We start from the raw sequence: 23,148 nt of genomic DNA, 5'->3' as shown, positions 1-23,148 counted from the left end.
AATTAACTGTCTAAATTACAATCAATGACTTCTTTAATTCTTAAGGATTTCTTGAATTACTCTCAATAGTTCTTAGCTCTAGTTTTTTTGTTTTTTTTTTTCGATGTAGACACAAACTTTTCAGTTTTCAGTTTACTGCATTCAAACTTGCAAGCAGAGCTCCAGATAAGGATTTAGTGTAAATGGTATTTTACCCCCTGATATTATTGTTAAAGTGTATTTTACTCCGTTGTTTCAGCCATAAAGGGTATTTAGGAATATTGAGATGTATTTTCCATTTCTATAGAAAACAAACATAGTACATGGTGTGTTTAATCTAGAAATATTATAATTTGTTATTTATAAGTGCAAACAAAATACATTAAATGATGATATTAACAGACTGTCTGTAAAATATCCTAATTAAATGAGTCGTATCTCTGTCTTGATAGGGTCTTTCTTGCATATAGTATTATATAGTACATGAACGTCATTTCCCAAATTAAACTAAGTTATGGCACTGCTTGTACAATTGAAAATAAAGTCACACTGCCTGTGGTCTATGTAAGTTACTATAAACTTCATGAACAATTAGATCGCTTAAAATTATTTTAACAATTCTAGAAGCATCATAAGATTTATTTCTTTATTTATTGGCATATTGTAGGATACAGTTCTTTCCTGCAGGAGTCGATGTTCGCTTGAAACGTCCCTTTTTCGCATTGTGTACACACCGGTCTTACTTACAATAACGTAGTGACTTCACCATCTTTGTATAGAATGCCCTTTTTCGAACTTAGAACACGACATTTTGATTGCAAGTTACTTTTGATTGACTTTCTTTTGATTCAAAGGTTAACTTACACTAAGCACTCAACTAGATTATTGGTAAAACCAGTTACGCACTTAAATCAATCACAAATACGTACCAAGATTTGTATTGCATACTGTTACGTACTGGGTCAATTTTAAAAGTTTTTTTTTAATTTTCAATGCGTAAATACGCAGATACGCATCTTATCTGGAGCTCTGCTTGCAAGCATTGTTCTTTATGATATGAAATTGTGCATTTGCAAATTGTATGGACCTATGTTATAAATGATGCAAGTAATGCCACGTCTTTAAATTAGAGTTTTTGAACCATTAATATTGTTACCGGTACTTAAGACTTAATAAGCAAATATATATGTCCTTGAAACTAAAACATCCAGATGTGTTATATTTGGTATCTGGAATTGCTTATTAGTCCTAAACTTAGCTTCATCAAATCGTTACCTTAGGGTAAACATTATTTGAGCTCTAATACATTGTGTACAGTGTCATCCCAGATTAGTCTGTGTAGTTTTCACGGGTTAGTCCAGGACAACTCTTTCCACTTAAACTGGTTTTTTGCTGAGTTACGTCCTGTTAATGAAAAATATTATCAAAGCGGAAAGTTAAGTACCTGTGAAGACTGCACAGGCAAATATAAAAACAACACTTAATGCACATGCTTTAAACATGGAGGATAAAGTGGTATCTTTTTGATGTGAATACATATTTAAATTCATTTGTGGTCAACTCTTTAATTGACGTTAATTAATTAGGTTGAGGTATTTAAGGATAAAATTTAAAGAATGCCAAAAAAACTGTGAACACTTCTCTCTAAGATGCTGCAATATGATACAATTTTCATTTCTCTGTTGTATTTTCCTAGGTTACCGAATGCCTGCACCCCAGGGCATACCGGACAGTGTCTACCAGCTGATGTTGAAATGTTGGGATGCTAATCCTTCCACCAGAATTACCTTCCAAGAAGTTTTTAAGACTCTGAAAAACTTGACAGAACATCCACCAAAAGGGGAAACTTGGAGTTAACATTTGAAGAGTGTTAAACATTTAGCTGGGTGGCGAGAAATGGAGTTTATATTGAACATATGACCACATTTTTCAATTGCATTGGTCAGGTGAATATAAACGAGTGAATGCTTGAATAATACTGGGGTGGGTGTCAATTAGATTGACTTGTATTTATTTGCAAGTTTTTCTGTCCATATATTTTCAGTTGTAAGTGCTATTGGCAAACATCTTTAACATATAAAGGATATATGTATTTGAGAGTGTATTATAATGATGTTGGTAACTTATCTATTTTATTATATATTATTATATTCTTAATTAAATAATGGGGTATTTCCACCATAAAATACAAGCTACTGGATAAGAATTCCATATTTCACAATGTGAAATCCGTTTCCATATTCAATGGCTTAAAAGGCTGACTATTAATATGTTTTAGGAATCATAAGTATCAAATTAAAATTTGCAATTAAAAAATAAATTGATTGTGTGAAATTTTGTCATGGAAAAACAAGATGACACAATTAATAATTCTTTCAGAATAGACATTTGGAATTCGAGAATTGAACACTTCAATTTTGGGGTCTTATTGGCGAAACTTTTAGCTGTTTTTGGTATACTTTGTGGATGTTCATCAAATAAACGGTGTTTAATCCTAGATGGACGATTCCTGCCGGCAACCAGGACATAGGTGTGCATTGGTTGATCTTTCATGATGTTGCCTAGTGTTATTCAACTTGTTAAATCATCGTTGGAAACCTTTTCTTGTGTTATAAATATAATACGTGTGCATCAGAACACCAAGCTCATGTAATACACCTTAGTTATCCCGAATAGAAATGTTAATCGGATGCAATTTAACAATTTTTAACCAGGTTTTCTGAAGAAAAAAACTGGTTATGAGATTGGCGAATGTCTGCAGGCGGGCTGGCGGGCGGGCGGAACAAGCTTGTCCGGGCCGTCTTTCATTGTGAGATTTTAAAATCATTTGGCACATTTGTTCACCATCATTAGACGGTGTGTCGCGCGAAAGAATTACGTCAATATCTCCAAGGTCAAGGTCACACTTTGAGTTCAAAGGTAAAAAATGGCCATAAAAGAGCTTGTCCAGGCCATAACTATATATGTCATTCATTGTGAGATTTTAAAATCATTTGGCACATTTGTTCACCATCATTGGACAGTGTGTCGCACGAAAGAATTACGTCAATATCTCCAAGGTCAAGGTCGCCACGACTAAAAATAGGTTTATTTTGAAACAAAGGGGGTTAATTTTAAACAATTAGTTCAGTTTGACTTGTCTCCCTTTATCAGACTTTTTTTCAAATTGAAAACCTAGTTTTGTGACAATTTTGTTCCTTGTTTCCTCACTATTTCAAGGAATGTTTAGGCATTTGAAAGTTCAATGTTGATTGTGTCACTTTAAATATCAAGTACTTTTGGAGGACATTTTAATGTGGATTTGAGTTGATGTATACTTGAGAGATTTCAATGATTTAAGCTCTTTGTTTGTAACGTTCAAGGTGTCAATCACAAATACTTTTGCATTTTATCACAATAGGTTTTTGCATTTTATGATATTGTTTAAGGTTCAGATTTTTTATTTTTGCTTTACTTGAATATTTCTAGTGAATAAAAAGCAAGTATAGCTATGTCAAAGACTTCTGTTAACATATTTCTCAATATATTGTCTGAAAGTCTTCCATATTAATTCACAAACATTTTACTGGTTATATATTCAGTAAAAAATTCCCATTTAGAGACAGATGAAGTTCTGCCTTGTTTATACGTATGAGCTGTGCTATGGGAAAAAGGGGCTTAATGAACGTGTGGAAAGTGTCAACCCAGATAAGACTGTGCAGTTTATCAGGGACAAAACTTTCCAACTAAAATGGTTTTTCGATAAAAAAATAACCTTCCTTTAAACGAAAAATACCAAACAAGCAGTCAATTTACCGACATGCTTTCATCCCAGTTTTCCCATAGCGTGGTTCATATATTTATACCATTCCCTGGCTACAATAGATGAGCTATGGTGTCCAGAATTGGCATGTACCTTGGCATTTTATTTTGAGATATTCCAACTGGAAAAAAGTACCTAAAATGATCTTTCGCATGGCTGTTAAATCATGAAGTTTGATTGTGGGCAAATGTTGTTCAAGTGGTGGTGTAAATAAATATGTGAAGTGTGTTATAGAAACTATATTCCAGGTTGCCATAGATCGAGTCTTAACTATAAATCCTTCCTCCCCCAAAATGTCTTGGTCAGACCCTTTGCACACAAGTTTTAGTCCTGCATTTGAGGGTTAAAATATATAACATGTTGAAAATTCAAAATTTTAAAGAAGTTCAATGTAGCAATCACATTATTATAAGATTATTTCCATGAAAATATATTTACCATTTGCTATTCATATTTTAATAAACAAGTTAATAAGCATAATAATGTAACATAAATCTCAATAGTCCCATGACATTGCTCATTTTATGTGATTTTCTAAATGTATTCTCTTTAAGCTATTTTCTAATGCCTTTATTAGAACAAGTTATTTATATAAGCAATAAGTTACCTATCAATGTAATAATGTTGCTGAGAATGCATTGAATCAATATAAATACATTTGTAATATTATTCAGCTGAGAAATTTGTGTTGAACATCTATAATTCTGTCATTAAGTATTACATATGAATTGTGTCATAGGAAAATGGATCTTATGCCATATGCGGACAGCAAGGCCCCAGACCAGCCTGCTCATTGGCACGGACTGGTCAAGACCTGACACTGCAACACCTTGTATGACTTTATAGCATACAGGGTAGCTGCTGATCAGGCTGTGCGACTTCGCAGGCTGGGATGGAGCAACACTGGCCGTTTATGGTATAAGACCCTTTTTTGCATGGCATAGGTGATATTTTACTGTACAATTGTTTTTATGCTATGTATTTCATATTGTCAGTTTGTGATTTTACCTTCAAAATAATGTCTATATGTTTCCCACTTTCAAGCTGTTTGGATAGTAATTTGTGCATTTATATCTGTGAAAGGCAATATGTGTAATGTTTTTATACGCTGAATAACAATAATAATTATATTATTATTTACAAAGGTTAATAACAAAGGTTGTATACAACATTACTATGCAACAATATCTATATGTGTCTGTAATTTGTGTAGTTTACTTTGAATATGACAATTAATTAGCACACATTTTTTGATGTTTTCATTTAAAAATGTTACACAGAATCTTTCATTGTCCCAAATTGGTAAAAGAAACTTATGTTTGTATAAACTCAGACTTTTAAAGCAGATTTCAAAGATTAAAGTATCAAAAACATTAAATATGCATTGAATGGTTTAAATTGTATAATGTTTGATTGCTGGTCTTTAATTTTTTGTAATTTAATTCATTTAAAAAATAGGGATATGTTTGTATATTAGAAAAAATCCATTGTAAAAAACTCTTTTATTTGCAATTGTCACTGAAATATGACCTAAGTAGAAATGTGCCTTTGTTATGTCCCATGATTTACACATTTCCTTGCAAGAAAGGCTTATACTTTTAATATAAGAGGCAAAAGTTAAAACACACGGCTGACTTGAATTTTGGTTCATTTTTAAGTTCTAATTTCATTTGTTCCATGTTAAAACATATTTATTTTGGATTGTTTTCTTATATATTCATATATATGTATCTTTTACCACTCATTATTCTGTTATTTCAATACCATGAAATTCTTATAAATTTGGAACATTTCACCAACGTTTTGCTTAGAAAATGCAACCTATTATATTCGGTGAGTAAGAACTTTTGCTCTGTTCACAATTTAATGTGCCATTTTTAACAATCATTATGTTTCTGTAAATATTAAAATTAACATACATGTATGTAAATTGTAGATGGTGTTTCCATTTATTTATTTAAACACACTCAAACAAAATATATGAACAGCTGTGGAAGTATTAAAATGCAGTATTTAAGTACATTTAGGACAATGTGCAAAATGATGTTCGCAGCATCTAATCATTCACAACATCTAATCATGTGCAAACTTAGATCAATTTTGATTTTTAAATTTTGGTGGATTGTATTTTTTTCTACAGTTTTGATATTAGTTATGATTCGAACACATTTTTGTGCAGTTGACATGATAACTTTATTTGATAATCTTAAACACCATGAGACTTCAGAAACACTATGAGGAGAGAAATTCTTATTTGATTTCCAGTCATTTTTTATCAGAACAAACACCATAAACATAACATAATTTAAACTGGAATTACTGCCTTGGAATAGTTATTAAAAGAATTGGGGGTTCAAGCCAGTTTGAAGGGTAGTCAAACCTCAACTAAGTACAGAATTAATCACAAAATAACACACTTCAATGATCTCAATGAAATGTACATATATGCAGGCAAACAATGAAAACATAGATGTCAAAACATGAAGTGTGAATCAAACAGTTAACATATAGACTCGTAGAATATTGTCAATCTATACAAGTAAAATAAAGCTCTGAAGGCCGAGACATCATATGTTGTTGTTTGTTGATGTTTTTAACAACAATGAATTTTTCTTTTTCTTTATACAAAATGCAGCATGTTTTCATGTAAGAATAAATATGTAATACAAATGTTTTTGTGGATCTATTTATACAGTTTTTATTGTTAAAATTAAATTATAAGATTTTTGTATCAAACTTATGTCTATTTTAAATTGTGCAAATGTCTTTTGATAGTACTTTAAATAGATTAAGTAACTGATGAGTATTCTAACCATCCTATGATGCCAGCAACTCATATTTAGTAATTTTGACATGTTTGAATTTTATATACAATGTTTGTTACACAAATGAGTATTCTATATATATTTGTATTTAATTACATATTATGTATATATGTAGATAATATTATGTATTTAATATGTTTTTGAATACCCCTTTTATCATTAGCTCGACTATTATATATGAAATATATATAGTGGAGCTATCCTACTCACCCCGGCGTCGGCGTTTCCGCTCCCGTTAGCGTGCAAATGTTAAAGTTTGCGTACTACCCCAAATATTTCCTATGTCCTTTGACATATTGCTTTTATATTTTTCATACTTCTTTACCAACATGACCCAATCTATAAACAAGAGCATACAACTGTATCAAGCATTTTGACAGAATTATTGCCCCTTTTATACTTAAAATATGCATATTATTGATAAATCTATGTTGAAGTTTGCGTAGCACCCCAATTATTTCCTATGTCCTTTGACATATTGCTTTTATATTTTGCATACTTGTTTACCAACATGACCCCAATCTATAAACAAGAGCAGACAACTGTATCAAGCATTTTGACAGAATTATGGCCCCTTTTATACTTAGATAATTGAACATTTTGCTTAAATTGCCATAACTTCTTTATTTATGATCACATTTGATTCATACTTTGACAAAACAACACTTACCTGACATACCACAATGCACTCCACCAAAACCATCCCCCATGCCCCACCCCAGAATTCCTCCCCCCCCCCCCCCCCCACCCAAATTTTTTTTTTTTGGTTTTCCTTATTTTTGAAAGATCATCTATTAAATGACCACACACCCACATTATACACCCCCCCCCCCCCCCCCATGTCCATGATGGCTTACATTATACTGTCAAGCACTCGAATAGTCGAGCGCGCTGTCCTCTGACAGCTCTTGTTTTAAAGGGATCTTTTCACGCTTTGGTAAATTGACAAAATTGAAAAAAGTTGTTTCAGATTCGTAAGTTTTCGATTTAGTTATGATATTTGTGAGGAAACAGTAATGCTGAACATTAACCATGCTCTAATATAGCCATTATATGCATCTTTTGACGATTTTAAAACCTAAAAATTATAAAGCGTTGCAACGCGAAACGATTGAATAATTTGGAGAGTTCTGTTTTTGTCGTTAAATTTTGTGAAACTACGAAGATTGCTTATATAAGGTATAAAATACATCAAGAATGTGTACTCGGCGGAATAGCTCAGTAGGCTAAAGCGTTTTTACTTCAGGACTCTGGCAGGACTCCAGGGGTCACTGGTTCGAAACCTGCTCCGGGCAATGTTCTTTTCCTTTTTTTAAATTTTTTCTTGATTTTTTACTGGAGCTTTTATGATCCAATGTTTACATTTATCAATATAAAGCATTTAATGAATAAGTTAAAAAAATGCCAAAATCCGTGAAAAGGCCCCTTTAATGATTCCATTTAAGTTATACACCCATTTTCATACCCAATATTTAAGAAATAATGGTTAGCACACTACATGATTGTACATTTAATTAAACCCTAATTGGAAATACGTGTACTCATTTGGAAACAATTGTTTGTATATCACAGAAACCCTTTGTCATATTATGATTGGAACATATACATGAGTCTTTTCTCCTGTATTAGTGATATCAGTGATTACATTGAGAAATTTTGGTCAAAACATATCTCAACAAAAACATGTGCCATTCTTTAATCAACATAAGAGTATATTGGAAAATAAATAAACATTAATAAAATTTCAAAAAAAGTATCGCTATTAAACGTCAATTATTCAGGTTTAGTTTGGAATCTTGGAAACAACTTAAATAAGTTTTCGAATTTTTTGGAGTTTTGGTAATTTTCTTTCGAGGGCTTTCTTAAGATGGATATATGCTATGCTATTATTATTCTAATATAATTATTATTATTTTGTTACGGAATAAATTTAACATGTTTATTTTTTATTGTTATTATTATCTGTCATTACATATGTATGACAAATGAACAAAACACACGTGTCACCATTCACACAATATATAGAATTAAATAAATAAATATTAATAAATATTATGTATATATATATATAATAAACAATTTACAAATCAACCTTTAGATCCCAAAGAAACGATACGGTATCATGCGGAATAAAACATACTTTCTAAATGATGGTACAAAACAATTTTTTGACAAGCGCTGAAAATTTGCACTTTATTGCACCGCTATTGGAGACCGACCTGCATCTAATTTCAAAGCAATGTCTTGAAAACAGAAAGAACACTGCCGAAAATTTATTTTATTTTATTGAGTCAAGATTGATTATGCATACGTGTAAAATTGGATTAAGAGGGATACAGAGCATTGATGACGCATTTGTTTGTGGGCCGCGAATTTGTTTTAAAGCTCGATAATTTATGTCATAATGTAGCAAAAAAAAACCAAGTGTTCGACGGAATATGGACCTAGAAAACAAAAGCGAGCAAACGCAATAAAAAAATGTTACTTTTATTTCAGTTGCACCGTAATAACTGGCGAGCGCGCTTTGCGGAATGAAAATAATATTGAGCACATATGTGTGTTGAACATTTCTGCCAAACGCATTCAGCTTATCATATGCAGACAATTTGAACAAGGAAATATTTTATGAAACTTAAGCAGTCAATGTCGTAAAAAATATGTTTGTTTGACCAAATTGAATTAAAAAAAACACATCTGCATACAAAGGGGGCTAAATGGACCATGCGGATAAAATAAAAAAGTATTATTTAATTTAATTTAACGAATAATATATGCGACGAACATCCTATAGTCGAGGCCTATTTACATCTAAGAATACAAAAGCAATTTGAAAAAAGATACCATTTATCATTATCTTGTTGCGCTATAAGCAAACCCGTAAACTGTAATTAAAATAATAAAACGTGTCACGTTTCAATGTCAATAGATACCCGTTGGACCTTGTTTATGTGTAGCAATTTAGCAAAGTCTTTAAACTATTTTATTTTATTCCATAACAAATTCTTTTTGAATTTGAATTTTTTGCTCCACTGGCCAAAGGCCAGTGGGGCTTATGTCATGGTCCTATGTCCGTCGTGTGTGCGTCAGTGCGTCCGTGCGTTAACTTTTTCTTTAAACATCTTCTTCTCCTAAACTACTGGTCCCTTTCTGATGAAATTTCTCAGGAATGTTCATGTGGTGAACCTCTTTCAAATTTGTTCAAATTATGCCCCTGGGGTCAAATTTGACCCTGCCCCGGGGGTCAAAAAATTGAAAATTTCCTTATATAAGGCCTATTTGTGCAAACTTTATAAATCTTCTTGTCCATAACCATTGGGCCTAGGGCTACCAAATTTGCTATGTAGTGACATCTTATAGTCCTCTACCAAGTTTGTTCAAATTATGCCACTGGGGTCAAATTTGACCCTGCCCCGGGGGGTCAAAAAATTGAACATTTGCTTATATAAGGCCTACTTTGTGCAAACTTTAAAAATCTTCTTTTCTATAACCATTGGGCCCAGGGCTACCAAATTTGGTATGTAGTGACATCTTATAGTCCTCTACCAAGTTTGTTCAAATTATGCCCCTGGGGTTAAATTTGACACTGAACCGGGGGGATCAAAAAATTGAAAATTTGCTTATATAAGGCCTATTTTGTGCAAACTTTAAAAATCTTCTTGTCCATAACCATTGGGCGTAGGGCTACCAAATTTAGTATGTAGTGACATCTTATAGTCCTTTACCAAGTTTGTTCAAATTATGCCCCTGGGGTCTAATTTGACCTTGCCCGGGGGGTTAAAAAATTGAAATTTGCTTATATAAGGCCTATTTTGTGCAAACTTTATAAATCTTCTTGTCCATAACCATTGGGCCTAGGGCTACCAAATTTGCTATGTAGTGACATCTTATAGTCCTCTACCAAGTTTGTTCAAATTATGCCCCTGGGGTCAAATTTGACCCTGCCCCGGGGGTCAAAAAATTGAAAATTTGCTTATATAAGGCCTATTTGTGCAAACTTTATAAATCTTCTTGTCCATAACCATTGGGCCTAGGGCTACCAAATTTACTATGTAGTGACATCTTAAAGTCCTCTACCAAGTTTGTTCAAATTATGCCACTGGGGTCAAATTTGACCCTGCCCCGGGGGGTCAAAAAATTGAACATTTGCTTATATAAGGCCTATTTTGTGCAAACTTTAAAAATCTTCTTTTCTATAACCATTGGGCCCAGGGCTACCAAATTTGGTATGTAGTGACATCTTATAGTCCTCTACCAAGTTTGTTCAAATTATGCCACTGGGGTCAAATTTGACCCTGAACCGGGGGGATCAAAAAATTGAAAATTTGCTTATACAAGGCCTATTTTGTGCAAACTTTAAAAATCTTCTTGTCCATAACCATTGGGCGTAGGGCTACCAAATTTAGTATGTAGTGACATCTTATAGTCCTTTACCAAGTTTGTTCAAATTATGCCCCTGGGGTCTAATTTGACCTTTGCTCGGGGGGTTAAAAAATTGAAAATTTGCTTATATAAGGCCTATTTTGTGCAAACTTTATAAATCTTCTTGTCCATAACCATTGGGCCTAGGGCTACCAAATTTGCTATGTAGCGACATCTTATAGTCCTCTACCAAGTTTGTTCAAATTATGCCACTGGGGTCAAATTTGACCCTGCCCCTGGGGGTCAAAAAATTGAACATTTGCTTATATAAGGCCTATTTTGTGCAAACTTTACAAATCTTGTGTTCTATAACCATTGGGCCCAGGGCTACCAAGTTTGGTATGTAGTGACATCTTATAGTCCTCTACCAAGTTTGTTCAAATTATGCCCCTGGGGTTAAATTTGACCCTGAACCGGGGGGATCAAAAAATTGAAAATTTGCTTATATAAGGCCTATTTTGTGCAAACTTTAAAAATCTTCTTGTCCATAACCATTGGGCGTAGGGCTACCAAATTTAGTATGTAGTGACATCTTATAGTCCTTTACCAAGTTTGTTCAAATTATGCCCCTGGGGTCTAATTTGACCTTGCCCGGGGGGTTAAAAAATTGAAAATTTGCTTATATAAGGCCTATTTTGTGCAAACTTTAAAAATCTTCTTGTCCATAACCATTGGGCCTAGGGCTACCAAATTCGGTAGGTAGTGACATCTTATAGTCCTCTACCAAGTTTGTTCAAATTAAGCCCCTGGGGTCAAATTTGACCATGCCCCGGGGGGTTAAAATATTGAAAATTTGCTTATATAAGGCCTATTTTGTGCAAACTTTAAAAATCTTCTTGTCCATAACCATTGGGCCTAGGGCTACCAAATTTGCTTTGTAGTGACATCTTATAGTCCTCTACCAAGTTTGTTCAAATTATGCCCCTGGGGTCAAATTTGACCCTGCCCTGGGGGGTTAAAAAATTGAAAATTTGCTCATATAAGGCATATTTTGTGCAAACTTTGAAAATCTTCTTGTCCATAACCATTGGGCCTAGGGCTACCAAATTTGCTATGTAGTGACTTCTTATAGTCCTCTACCAAGTTTGTTCAAATTATGCTCCTGGGGTAAAATTTGACCCTGCCCCGGGGGGTCAAAATAGTGAACATTTGCTTATATAAGGCCTATTTTGTGAAAACTTTAAAATTCTAACTGTCCATAACCATTGGGCCAAGGGCTACCAAATTTGGAATGTAGTGACATCTTATAGTCTTCTACCAAGTTTGTTCAAATTATGCCCCTGGGGTCAAATTTGACCCTGCCCTGGGGGATAAAAAAATCGAAAATTTGCTTATTTAAGGCCTATTTTGTGCAAACTTTAAAAATCTTGTCCATAACCGTATGGCATAGTGCTACCAAATTTGGTATGTAATGACATCTTATAGTCCTCTAAGTTTGTTCAAATTAAGCCCCTGGGATCAAATTTGACCGTACCCCAGGGGTCACAAAATTGAACATATGCTTATATAGGGCCCATTTTGTGCAAACTTTAAAAATCTTCTTGTCCATAACCATTGGGCCTATTTCTACCAAATTCGGTAGGTAGTGACATGTAATAGTTCTCTACTTAGATTGTTCAAATTATGCCCCTGGGAACAAATTTGACCTTGCCCCAGGGGTCACAAAAATGAACATATGCTTAAATAAGGCATATTGTGTGCAAACTTTAAAAATCTTCTTGTTCTTAATTATAGAACCTAGGGCTACTAAATTTGGTATGTAGTGATATCTAATAGTCCTCTACCAAATTTGTTCAAATTATTCCCCTGGGCTCAAATTTGACCATGCACCGGGGGTCACAAAACTGAACATATGACGTTTACCAGTTGATATTACTGCGGCCGTTTGGCTGTGACCAACAACAACATCTACATCTTGTAAACATGAGATAAAACCCTGTCATTTAGTGCCATTTTAGGTCAGTTAGTGACTGCTTACAAAGGCATTGAAGTAAGAACATGTGTTATGAATGTTTTTCTTACAAACTGAAAAAAGTCGGGTTTTATTTAAATGTGTCGAAAGTGACCATATATCCGGATGAAAATATTTTAGATGACATGTTAATTTCATGTCTTTTTTGTAGTGTTTAAACCAGTTTAGTAATACAATGTGTATATTATTGATTTTAAAAACACAACTTCCATGAACATAATTTACGTCAAGAAAAGTCAATATATGATACTGCACGGTAAACTCAAACTTTGTATCCAAGAGAAGGTGTTGAAATTAATGAAGTGCAATGTTCTTAACTATCGTATATTCTGCTTTTTAATAACTAATGATTCATTGTTCCATTTGTGAATCTTGACTCATGAATTGTAGATATGATTGTCAATTGCTCAACAGTCCATATATATTTCTTACCATTTTATAATTTTCTTAATATAAGTTATGAATTGATCTTAGAAGTCAAATGTATTACTTAATTAAATACATTTATAAATATAAAGAAATAATCTTAAGATTATCATAATATTCTCAGGCCTGTTAGATGTGTGGGTTGATGAGCAATTGCTCCTTTTATCACAATTATTTCTACCCTACCTGATAATTTCCTACATATTCCATTTTAATTTAATTGACGTCTGCAACCTCTTTCAAATTGGGAAAGTCAAAAATGTGTCGTTTGGTAAAGGGTTAAGGCATTTTGATTCCTATGGGTCTCGTGATCTGTTTCAAATCAAATGCGTAGATTTGATCTTCAGCATCTAAAAATATGTGAAATAGAAATAACGACTATATCTTTTGGAGAGATAAATGTACCTACGTTATAAGCAAAGGACCTGTGCAACAATTCCCGGGCTTTTAAGTCTGTTTAGTTAACACGGTTGTAACTTTTTCCATATATAGAAATGCTCACCCTTCCAACTTTAAACCCCCAGTGGGACGAGGGATAGAAAGAGAAAGTCACATGCATGAGTACATTTCAACCCATGCGCACTGCACGTTTTTTTCGCAAAGAAAAAACAGTTGGGCGATACAGGGCCATCATGGCCCTCTTATTTTCTTGTGTTGTCTTCCTTGAATGGGCATATTGAGTTTTGAACTGGAAAAAAACAACGATGTTTTAAAAGTTTTTAGTCTGTGTTGAGAATTTGTTATTGAAAATGATCTATGCTTTAGTGTAAACATGGAATATTGGACATAAATACATATGGTATGAAAATACATTACTTGCTTTCGAAGAAAAGACAAAATCCTATTAATCTTTTTTCCAAAGTATACTGTTCATAAAAAATATGGCATCAAAATCTCCACATAGAGAAGACATTACTAAACAAAAGCTTCAGAGCTATTAGATGTTACAGAAGTATCTGATTGTGAAGAAACAGTCAATAGACGTAAATATATAAGCAGTGTGAGTGAACAAGACATTAGCATTAATTCACCAAAACGAGAAACCAAGAAACAGTCAAAGAAAAAACCCAAACATGAAAAACAGGAAAAGCAAGCAAAGCAAGAAACAGAAAGCAATGAAAATAAATATAACATCAGCATTAAAGGTATATCAAAACAGCTTAGTGAGATAAATAAAAAACTGTCAAATGTTATGATGAAAAATGACAGCTGCCTAGAAAAAATGATTGAAAAAGTTGTGGAAAACATGAAAAACAGCCTTCTCCATAAAATTCAATTATTAGAAGTAAAACTATTCGATAGAGAAACACTTGAACGAGAACCTGAAGAAACAAATAGATAAACTAAAAACTGAATTGAACACAGAGAAAGTGGTGAACCGTGAAGCGTTGAGTACAGAAAAGTATGGCAACAGAGAAGCAGTAAATGAACTGGAGCAATTCACTAGAATCAACAACATAGTTTTCCACGGCCTGCAAGACACGGATAAAAATGAAACCCCTGAAACCACCATGAAGCTGGTTGCAGATGCTGTAAAACAACACACCGGTATCCAACTCATCAGAATTGACCTTGATTTTGGCTATAGGCTAGGTCGTTTTGAAAATGGAAAAAGTCGACCTGTCGTCTTAAAATTCATCTCTAGAGGAAGAAAGATACATATATTGAAAATGTGCAAGGATTTAAAGTAGGGTAAAATATACCCTAGTGAACATCTAACGCCACTGAACCAAGATGTCTTCAACTCTGTTCGTTTGAAGAAAAGGGACACAGTGGAGTCAGTCTGGAGTAGGGGTGGAAGGATCTTTAACAAGGGCCGAGACGGCAGTATGAACATGGTCCTTTATAGCCAGTATGACGAGTGGGATCAACACTGTGCATTAAAAACTACAGTGGTAATACAAAAACTTAAACTGAAAACAAAGGATACCGACAACCTGGGCAGTACATTGTGTTGAACCGCACAGCTTGTGTGTCTTTTTTTGATAAGTATACCAACATGCACATTGATATACATTTACATTTGCCTGTCTTTATCCCAGGTGCAGTTGTATACGCAAAGGAATAGTGGTCACTCAACCGTTCAGTATTTACATACAGTTAAAACTAGTGTTTACTTTCTTCCATTTAGTTTTCGTGGGTAAGGAATAATTACAATACAGCATAATTATCTACTATCCTTTATAGGAACTCTTATCAAGTATAAGGTTTTCTTAGATTAAACATCAATACACATTTTATGTCATCAACTGCATAATAAAATAAATAAATACAAATAAATAAATGAATAAATAAATAAAAAAAACGCAGGTGTTGTAAATTATCGGTTGTGTATTTTACATCAGTACTCTCCTTTTTGAATACAGCGATAATTAATACATTACCAAAACTGTATCTAATTATTGTACTTTTTGTACCCTTTAGTCTCAAACATGAATGTGTTTTTATATGTAGACTGCACCATTAGAAAATGAAGTAAGCTGTTAGAATAGGTAATACCCAAACATGAACTTGTATATTATATATTATATTAAACCAATTAGATTCTGCGTAGCATGATACAATTATGTTTTATGTACATTGCACTATCAATCAGCTTAATTAGGGAACTTAAAATATTTTTTGGATAAACACACATAAGATGTTAGTTTATACATGCATACTCATAAGGATGAAGATGTTCATTTTTTAGGAGATTAACCTGTCTTTTATCCAAGCGCAGTTGTATACGCAAAGGATTAGTGGTCACTCAAGCGTACCTTATTTACATACCATGTAAATAACCATGCAGTATTTATTCCCTTCCATTTTGTTTTCGTGGGTAAGGAATAATTACAATACACCATACTTTTCACTATCATGGATATGAACTCTTATCAGATATTTGATTTTTTTTGATTAAAGATCAATACACCATGTAATCAACTACTTAAAAAATACATAATAATAAATTAATACATTAAAAAAGCACGGCTTTTGTAAATTATTGTTTGTGTATTTTACATCAGTGCTCCCCCTTTTTGAATACAGTGATAATAAACACATTACTAAAACTGTATATAATTATCTTATTTTATTACCCTATAGTCTCATACATGAATGTTTTCATATATGTATACTGACACCGTAGAAAATGAAATAAGCTGTTAGAAAAGTTAACACCCAAGCATGAACTTGTATATTATTTATTATATTACACTTACTAGATTCTGCTTAGCATGAAAAATAGTATGTAAACACGTTTTATGCATATTGCACTAGCAATGTAGATTATAACTTAATAAGGGAACTTCAGAACTTTATAGTTAATATGTTTGGATGAAAACATATGAGATGTTGGTATATACAGACATACTCGTAGAGGATGAAGGTGTTCATTCATTAAATAAATTCACAAATTAAGTACGTTAACTATTTTATAAACATCTTTGAAAATTGTAAAAGATTTTATTGCTGACTTATTTTGTGTTTACTCGGAATGTGGAATACACGGTGGACTACATACAGGCTCAGTTCTTGTTGAACCTCAGTGTTTTTTTATTGTTCAATTTACTGTCATATGCATGCCTGTGCGCATGGTTGTTTGTATTTTCATTGCTGTTTTTTTTATTGTCGGTTTTTGTTTACACATACTTATATCTACCTTATTATTTAAAACATATATTCTAGTCTTTTCAACTAGTATAAATAAATACAAATTTCCAACACATGTAAACAAAATATCAATATGTTTTTTATAAACTTAATAGGCACGGTTCATTACTTTTCAATTTAGCCATTCAAATAAAATCATTTAAATATAAATCTGTAAGTAAAATATGTTCTCTTAATGTAAGAGGTCTAAACAATGATAACAAAAGGCGGCAAAGTATATTAAAATGGTTTGAAAAAATTCATTATACAATATGTTTACTTCAAGAAACACATGTCTTTTAGCTAACTTAAACAAATGGCAATCAGAATGGAGTGGAATAAGTTTTTACAGTGGGAAAAAATCAAATAGCGAAGGTTTAGGAATTTTAATTAAAAATAAAGACAATGTACGTATATGCGATTTTAAGGAATTAATACCCGGAAGATTATGTACAATTGATGTTATTAATAATAATCAAGAAATCACGTTAATTAATATATATGGACCAAACAAAGATGAAAAAAGTTTTTTTGATAAACTAGAAACACATCTGCTGCAAAATATGGAAACAAATTATATAATAGGAGGTGATTTTAATACAATAATTAACCCAACCCAGACAAAAAGAACGGCAAAAAAGACACACACATAAAAAGCAGAAACAAAATAAACTCCATAATCGATTCATGCAATTTGATTGACATATGGCGAGCACTTCACCCAGAGCAAAACCGTTACACATGGCACTCAAGTGGCATACCGGTAATTTTTTGTAGACTGGACTACTTCTTAATTTCAAAAAATATATGTAATATAATTAATAAAGCAAAAATAAAACCAGGATACAAGACCGACCACTCTTTAATTTCCATAATTATTGACAATAAAATGCAACAAAAAGGACCTGGTTATTTTAAACTAATAATTCCATGCTTTTAAATGATGAATATCAGAATCAAATAAGGCAAGAAATTCATAAAGTAGTAGAAAATAACACAAACTGTAACCCAACTACTTTGTGGGAAGTAATAAAAGGAACGGTAAGAAACAAAAGTATACAATTTGCTACCATAACTAAAAAACGAAACCAGGAAAAGGAACAGACTATCATTGAACAATTAGAGTCACTAGAGAAGCAACTGCATACAAATAGAGATAATGAAACAATTCAAAAATTAATGAAAGAAACACAAATAGAGTACGAAAAATTATATAATATAATTATAATTATAATATAATAATGGACATCTATCTGAACCAATTCCTATTCAAAGAGGCGTAAAACAATGCGTCCATTGCCAACAACGCTTTTTATATTAAGTATAGAAATATTGTCCAACTATATTGAAAAACAAATAAAGACATTAAAGGAATAACAATAAAAGAACAAGAAATTAAACAAACACTTTTTGCAGATGATACAACCTATCTGACAGATGGAACGCTTAATTCGTTCTCGTCACTAATAAACACTATTCAAGTCTTTAGTGAAGTATCCGAACTCAAACTAAATACAACAAAAAATCCATTGTTATGGGCGTTGGTTCACTTAAAAATACACAAATTATATTAAACAAATACAAACATTTTACCTGGACCTAAGAAGAAGCTAAAACACTGGGGTTTTACTTCACAAATGATGAACACCTCAATATAGACAAAACACTCAACCAAAATTGCAAGCCTTAAAAAATTGTTTAAAACAGTGGCATCAGAGGAAATTAAACTTCTCGGAAAAGTCACTGTGGTGAAAAATTTGCCATACCAAGAATTTTGTACACATTGTCAGCACTCCCAAACCCTAATCATGATATAATATAAACACTTAATAAATCTATATACCAATTTGTATGGGATGGTAAACCTGGCAAAATAAAACGAACAACTCTTATTAAACCAATTGAGCAGGGAGGGCTCAAACTCACTGACATAACCGCCTTTTTATACTCAAATAAGGCCAGTTGGGACAGAAGATTAACAGAAATTAATAATACAGGGCAGTGGAAAATTTTCTATCAGAATGAACTTTATAAATATGGTGGAGATCTTGTCTTTAAAGTACCCTTAATGACAAACATATTAATTCAAATTTTAAAAATGTATTCCTCAGAGATGTAATTTCTCCCTGGAACAAAATTAAACAAAAGAAACAGAAGGACATGTCACTAAAACGATTATATGGAATAACTCGACAATAGCAAAATATAACCAACAAACATTCTTTTACCAAAACTGGTTTAATAGAGGTGTTAAGTTCTTAGAACACATCTATGACTTTAGGTCAAAAAGCTATTATTCATTCGAAGCTTTCAAAACCCTTTATGAAATACCCTCAACATATTATCTTAAATATTACACACTAATCAAAAGTATACCAATAACTTACACACAACAACTTTCTGAAATGGAATTCTTCAATTTCAATAATAACACACTACTTGAAAAGGTACAAAAAACAAAAACAGTCTGTAAATATTTATATAATCTACAACAAACCTTAGCAGAAAATAAAACCAAACAAGAACAGAAATGGGAAGAAATAATGTCCCCCTATGAACAAAATATAGACTGGAAACATGCTTATATAAGACCATTTAAAGCCACCATTGATAATACTTTACGCAATTTTAAATATAAGATTCTGCAAAGCATATTGCCAACTAATTCATATTTGTATAAATGCAATTTAATACCTTCAAGTCTCTGCACTTTTTGTTCAAGTTGTAAAGAAACAATTATACATGTTCTATATGAATGTAATTCTGTACAACCGATATGGCGGGAGCTGACATCATTTTTAAATAGTTGACAATTACACACAGATCTGAATGTAAATGATATTGTATTTGGTACAAAAAAGGAGGCATATATAATCAAGTGATAAACTATATAATTATTCTGATGAAGACTTACATATTTAATACTAAATCAAAAGCCGAAAAGCCAAATATTGAGACCTTCAAAAGTGCTCTAAGAATGAAAATTATATTAGATAAGCAAATTGCTTTTGAAAAAAATAAAATTGACCAACATAATAAAAATGGCAATAACACCTTGAACAAATCTTGCCTATATACTCATCATCATAGGATGTTTCTTTGTAGCCTTGTTTTTTTTTTATCTCTCTTCATTTCTCCTTTTTTGTGGAAATTTGAGTAATTAGACAAACATCTAATGCTTTTTGATTACTTTTGTTAATGTTTATCAATTCTACCTTTCTCTTATAATTTAACGTAGTTTCTCCCCTATCTCTTTCACTCTTTACCAAAATGATATAGCATCGTCTCAAAAATGTATTTTCTGGGAACAATATCAAGCATTAGCAAGTTAATGCATTAATAACGTGTTATTGTTAATATATACAAAAATCACATGCTTGCACATTAATAGTAAATATATATGATACTTAAGTATGTATAACTATGTAGCTTCATAATTATAACCTTGTTGTTATTGAGATGTATGTTAAAAATTAATATAAAAATAAAATTCTTTTTGAAATAATGACATATTTCCACTATAAAATACAAGTTTCTAAATTAGAGTTTTGTATTTCACAATGTGAAATCCATTTCGGTATTCAAATTCTTTCAAGATGGACTTCTTCTATATGTTTTATGTATCATAAATATAGGATATGGCACGAGTTGTCATATTATACCATACTTTATTAAACGAGTTCAGGAATCTTGTTTGTTAGCAAGCCTTTGGCGAGCTTACTAACAAATTTCCTGGACGAGTTTAATAAAATATGGTATGAAATGACAACGCGTGTCAGATCTTTTTATCACATGCTTTAAAATGAGCAAATTTAATAAATATTTACGTAAGCATAATGATAAATCCCGAATGTTGTTTACATTTCGTGACGTCATTTGACGTTGCAACGTCATTTCAGCAAAATAACAAAATGCGTTTGGTCAATCGAACGAAAACGAAGCCAATTAAAACGCTTAAAAAGTATATTACAATTGTGTAAGATTAAAATATTTTTTTGTCTTTGCAAAACACAACAAAGACAAGTGCCTTTCTCTAAGCACCATAGAATTCTATTGGCAAATAAATTTACACTTCTAAAATTTGTAATGAAATGGATGGTCATGTATACAGGATTTTTTCGCTAACGACTCAAAAATGTTTTTTGGAGTTTTGGTAATTTTCTTTTGAGGTCTGACCAATTTTTCTTGAACATATTTGACAATGGATGTATGCTATGTTATTATCATTTTATTATAATTATTATTATTTTGTTACGGAATAAATATGAAATGCCTTAATTTAACATGTTACGCGTTTATTGCTCCAGACTCGTCCCAACCGATCGAATGCGGTGCTCAAAGGATCATGCGATCAGTCAAGTGTTTCTAGGTGCAGCAAAAATTGGACCATTGGTCCACACTGTGACAAGGATGCATATTATAGGAGTCGCATCCTCCGTCGTTCCGCATTTTTGTCATACCGTCCGTAAGTCAGTTACTCTTTTTGTGAAGGGTTGCAAATGAAACTTCATACAATGATAGAGGCCATTAAGGGAACTTGTGGAGCACAAAAACAAAAACTCTCTTATCAGGATTTACTGACTTATTGCCCTTTAATAAATTTTTCTATTCAGAGCAATACACTCTTAGTATTCAAGATTTTAATGTAAAACTTTGTATATTGATATAGGACATTAAAAGGAAGTGAAGAGTACAAGAGCATAAACTGAATCAGTATTTTTTTATTAATTGCTTATTTTTGCTTTTTGTATTATGCTCATGTTTGCCAAAAAAATATTAAATACTGTAATTTTCCTGTGAATAGCATAAATTCAAAGGTATTGAATTGATTGGAACGGAACTTCAAATGACTTTGAGGAAAAGTGCGTAGTAAAAGTACTTGAAGAAAATCAGATGAAATTGTTTATAGAAAACATTTTAGTTAATCCAGAAAACAATAACTTAAGCGCTCTCGTCGGTGTTTTTGAAGTTATTGTCATTGGCATTTTTCTTCAAGGAACGTGTTTAAAATAATGTATTGGTTTCAGTTGTAAAATATACATACACGAACACGGTGTTATGTAATGATGCGTATGTTCAACCCTTTCTTAAACTTAATACTTCTAGTACAACTTTATTCATATTCCAAACTACGGAAATCATTTATGACCTCAATGGTAAACTACAAAATGCACTGTACAATGTGTGATATCGTCCGTTGTATAATCAGAAAGCTTCATTAAAGAAACTTTAACTATAACTAACTTGACCAGATGCCCTAAATTTAATATCATCGTATCTACTGCTATTTACATATACAGATGGCTTGCATACATACCTGGTAGAGTCTTGTTTAAATTCTTCCGAATGTCAGTTACTGAAGTAGTAAAAGTCCAAAAATAAACCTACATATATAATTACAGTAGTGATAAAATAGTAGTTAAAAGTTTTATGCATCGTTTTATGTCGCGCGATATTGTCAAATATTTACAAAGTGAGATGCCACGAATGAAAACATTCTTGTTGTATGTTTTCTAAACGCGAATGAATATAAGCAGTAAAGTAAATCTTAAGCCACACCAGCAGTTGAAAAATAGTTCGATGTCTTTTAATTATGGCAATTGACAAAAATACTTAAAAGTGGGGACACCGCCTTAGAACGGTAAATGCAAATAATTTGGGAATCTAAAAATCGTTACATATAAATATATGTATAGTGTTCACGATAAGAAAATTTTGTCTTGAGGGGACGCTTCTCAATGAGTGTGTGTGCTATTACGTGTTGTATTTAAACTGCATAGCTATTTTCTTTTTGCGCCAACAAGTGCACGAGTCGCTTCGACTAAACTGTTGCAAAATCCCATACTGTACTATGTCTATTCATGCACTTACATGTATAAATTCGGTGTTTCTAATGTTAGATGTTTATACAATGTTAACATGAGCACGTTAACACATAACTTTAAATAAAAATTCAAGAAAGTATACTTGTTTAGAAACAATTTTATTCTTCTGCTGACTTTATCCGAGTGCATGCATACTTGATAAGCTCACGCATCCGTCAACCTCCGCGAGAGAGATTTGACTGGAACCAGCATAACTGGATTAAATCC

The 23,148-nt window shown here is 32.3% G+C and overlaps 1 protein-coding gene across 3 annotated transcripts in view; it reads left to right on the top strand.

Moving 5' to 3' along the window:
• Positions 1–7,335, top strand: part of LOC127848823 (tyrosine-protein kinase Fer-like) — a 54,208-nt gene extending 46,873 nt beyond the window's left edge. For all 3 annotated transcript variants that reach the window (XM_052381462.1, XM_052381464.1, XM_052381463.1), the window contains one exon: positions 1,676–7,335. In XM_052381462.1, coding sequence (XP_052237422.1) covers positions 1,676–1,836 — 161 coding nt within the window. In that variant the 3' untranslated portion in view covers positions 1,837–7,335. The remainder of the gene's footprint in view (positions 1–1,675) is intronic.
• Positions 7,336–23,148: the final 15,813 nt, after the last annotated feature.

This window comes from Dreissena polymorpha, chromosome 10 (genome assembly GCF_020536995.1).
Source record: "Dreissena polymorpha isolate Duluth1 chromosome 10, UMN_Dpol_1.0, whole genome shotgun sequence".
Taxonomy (NCBI): domain Eukaryota; kingdom Metazoa; phylum Mollusca; class Bivalvia; order Myida; family Dreissenidae; genus Dreissena; species Dreissena polymorpha.
This window is presented reverse-complemented; position numbering and strand designations above follow the sequence as displayed.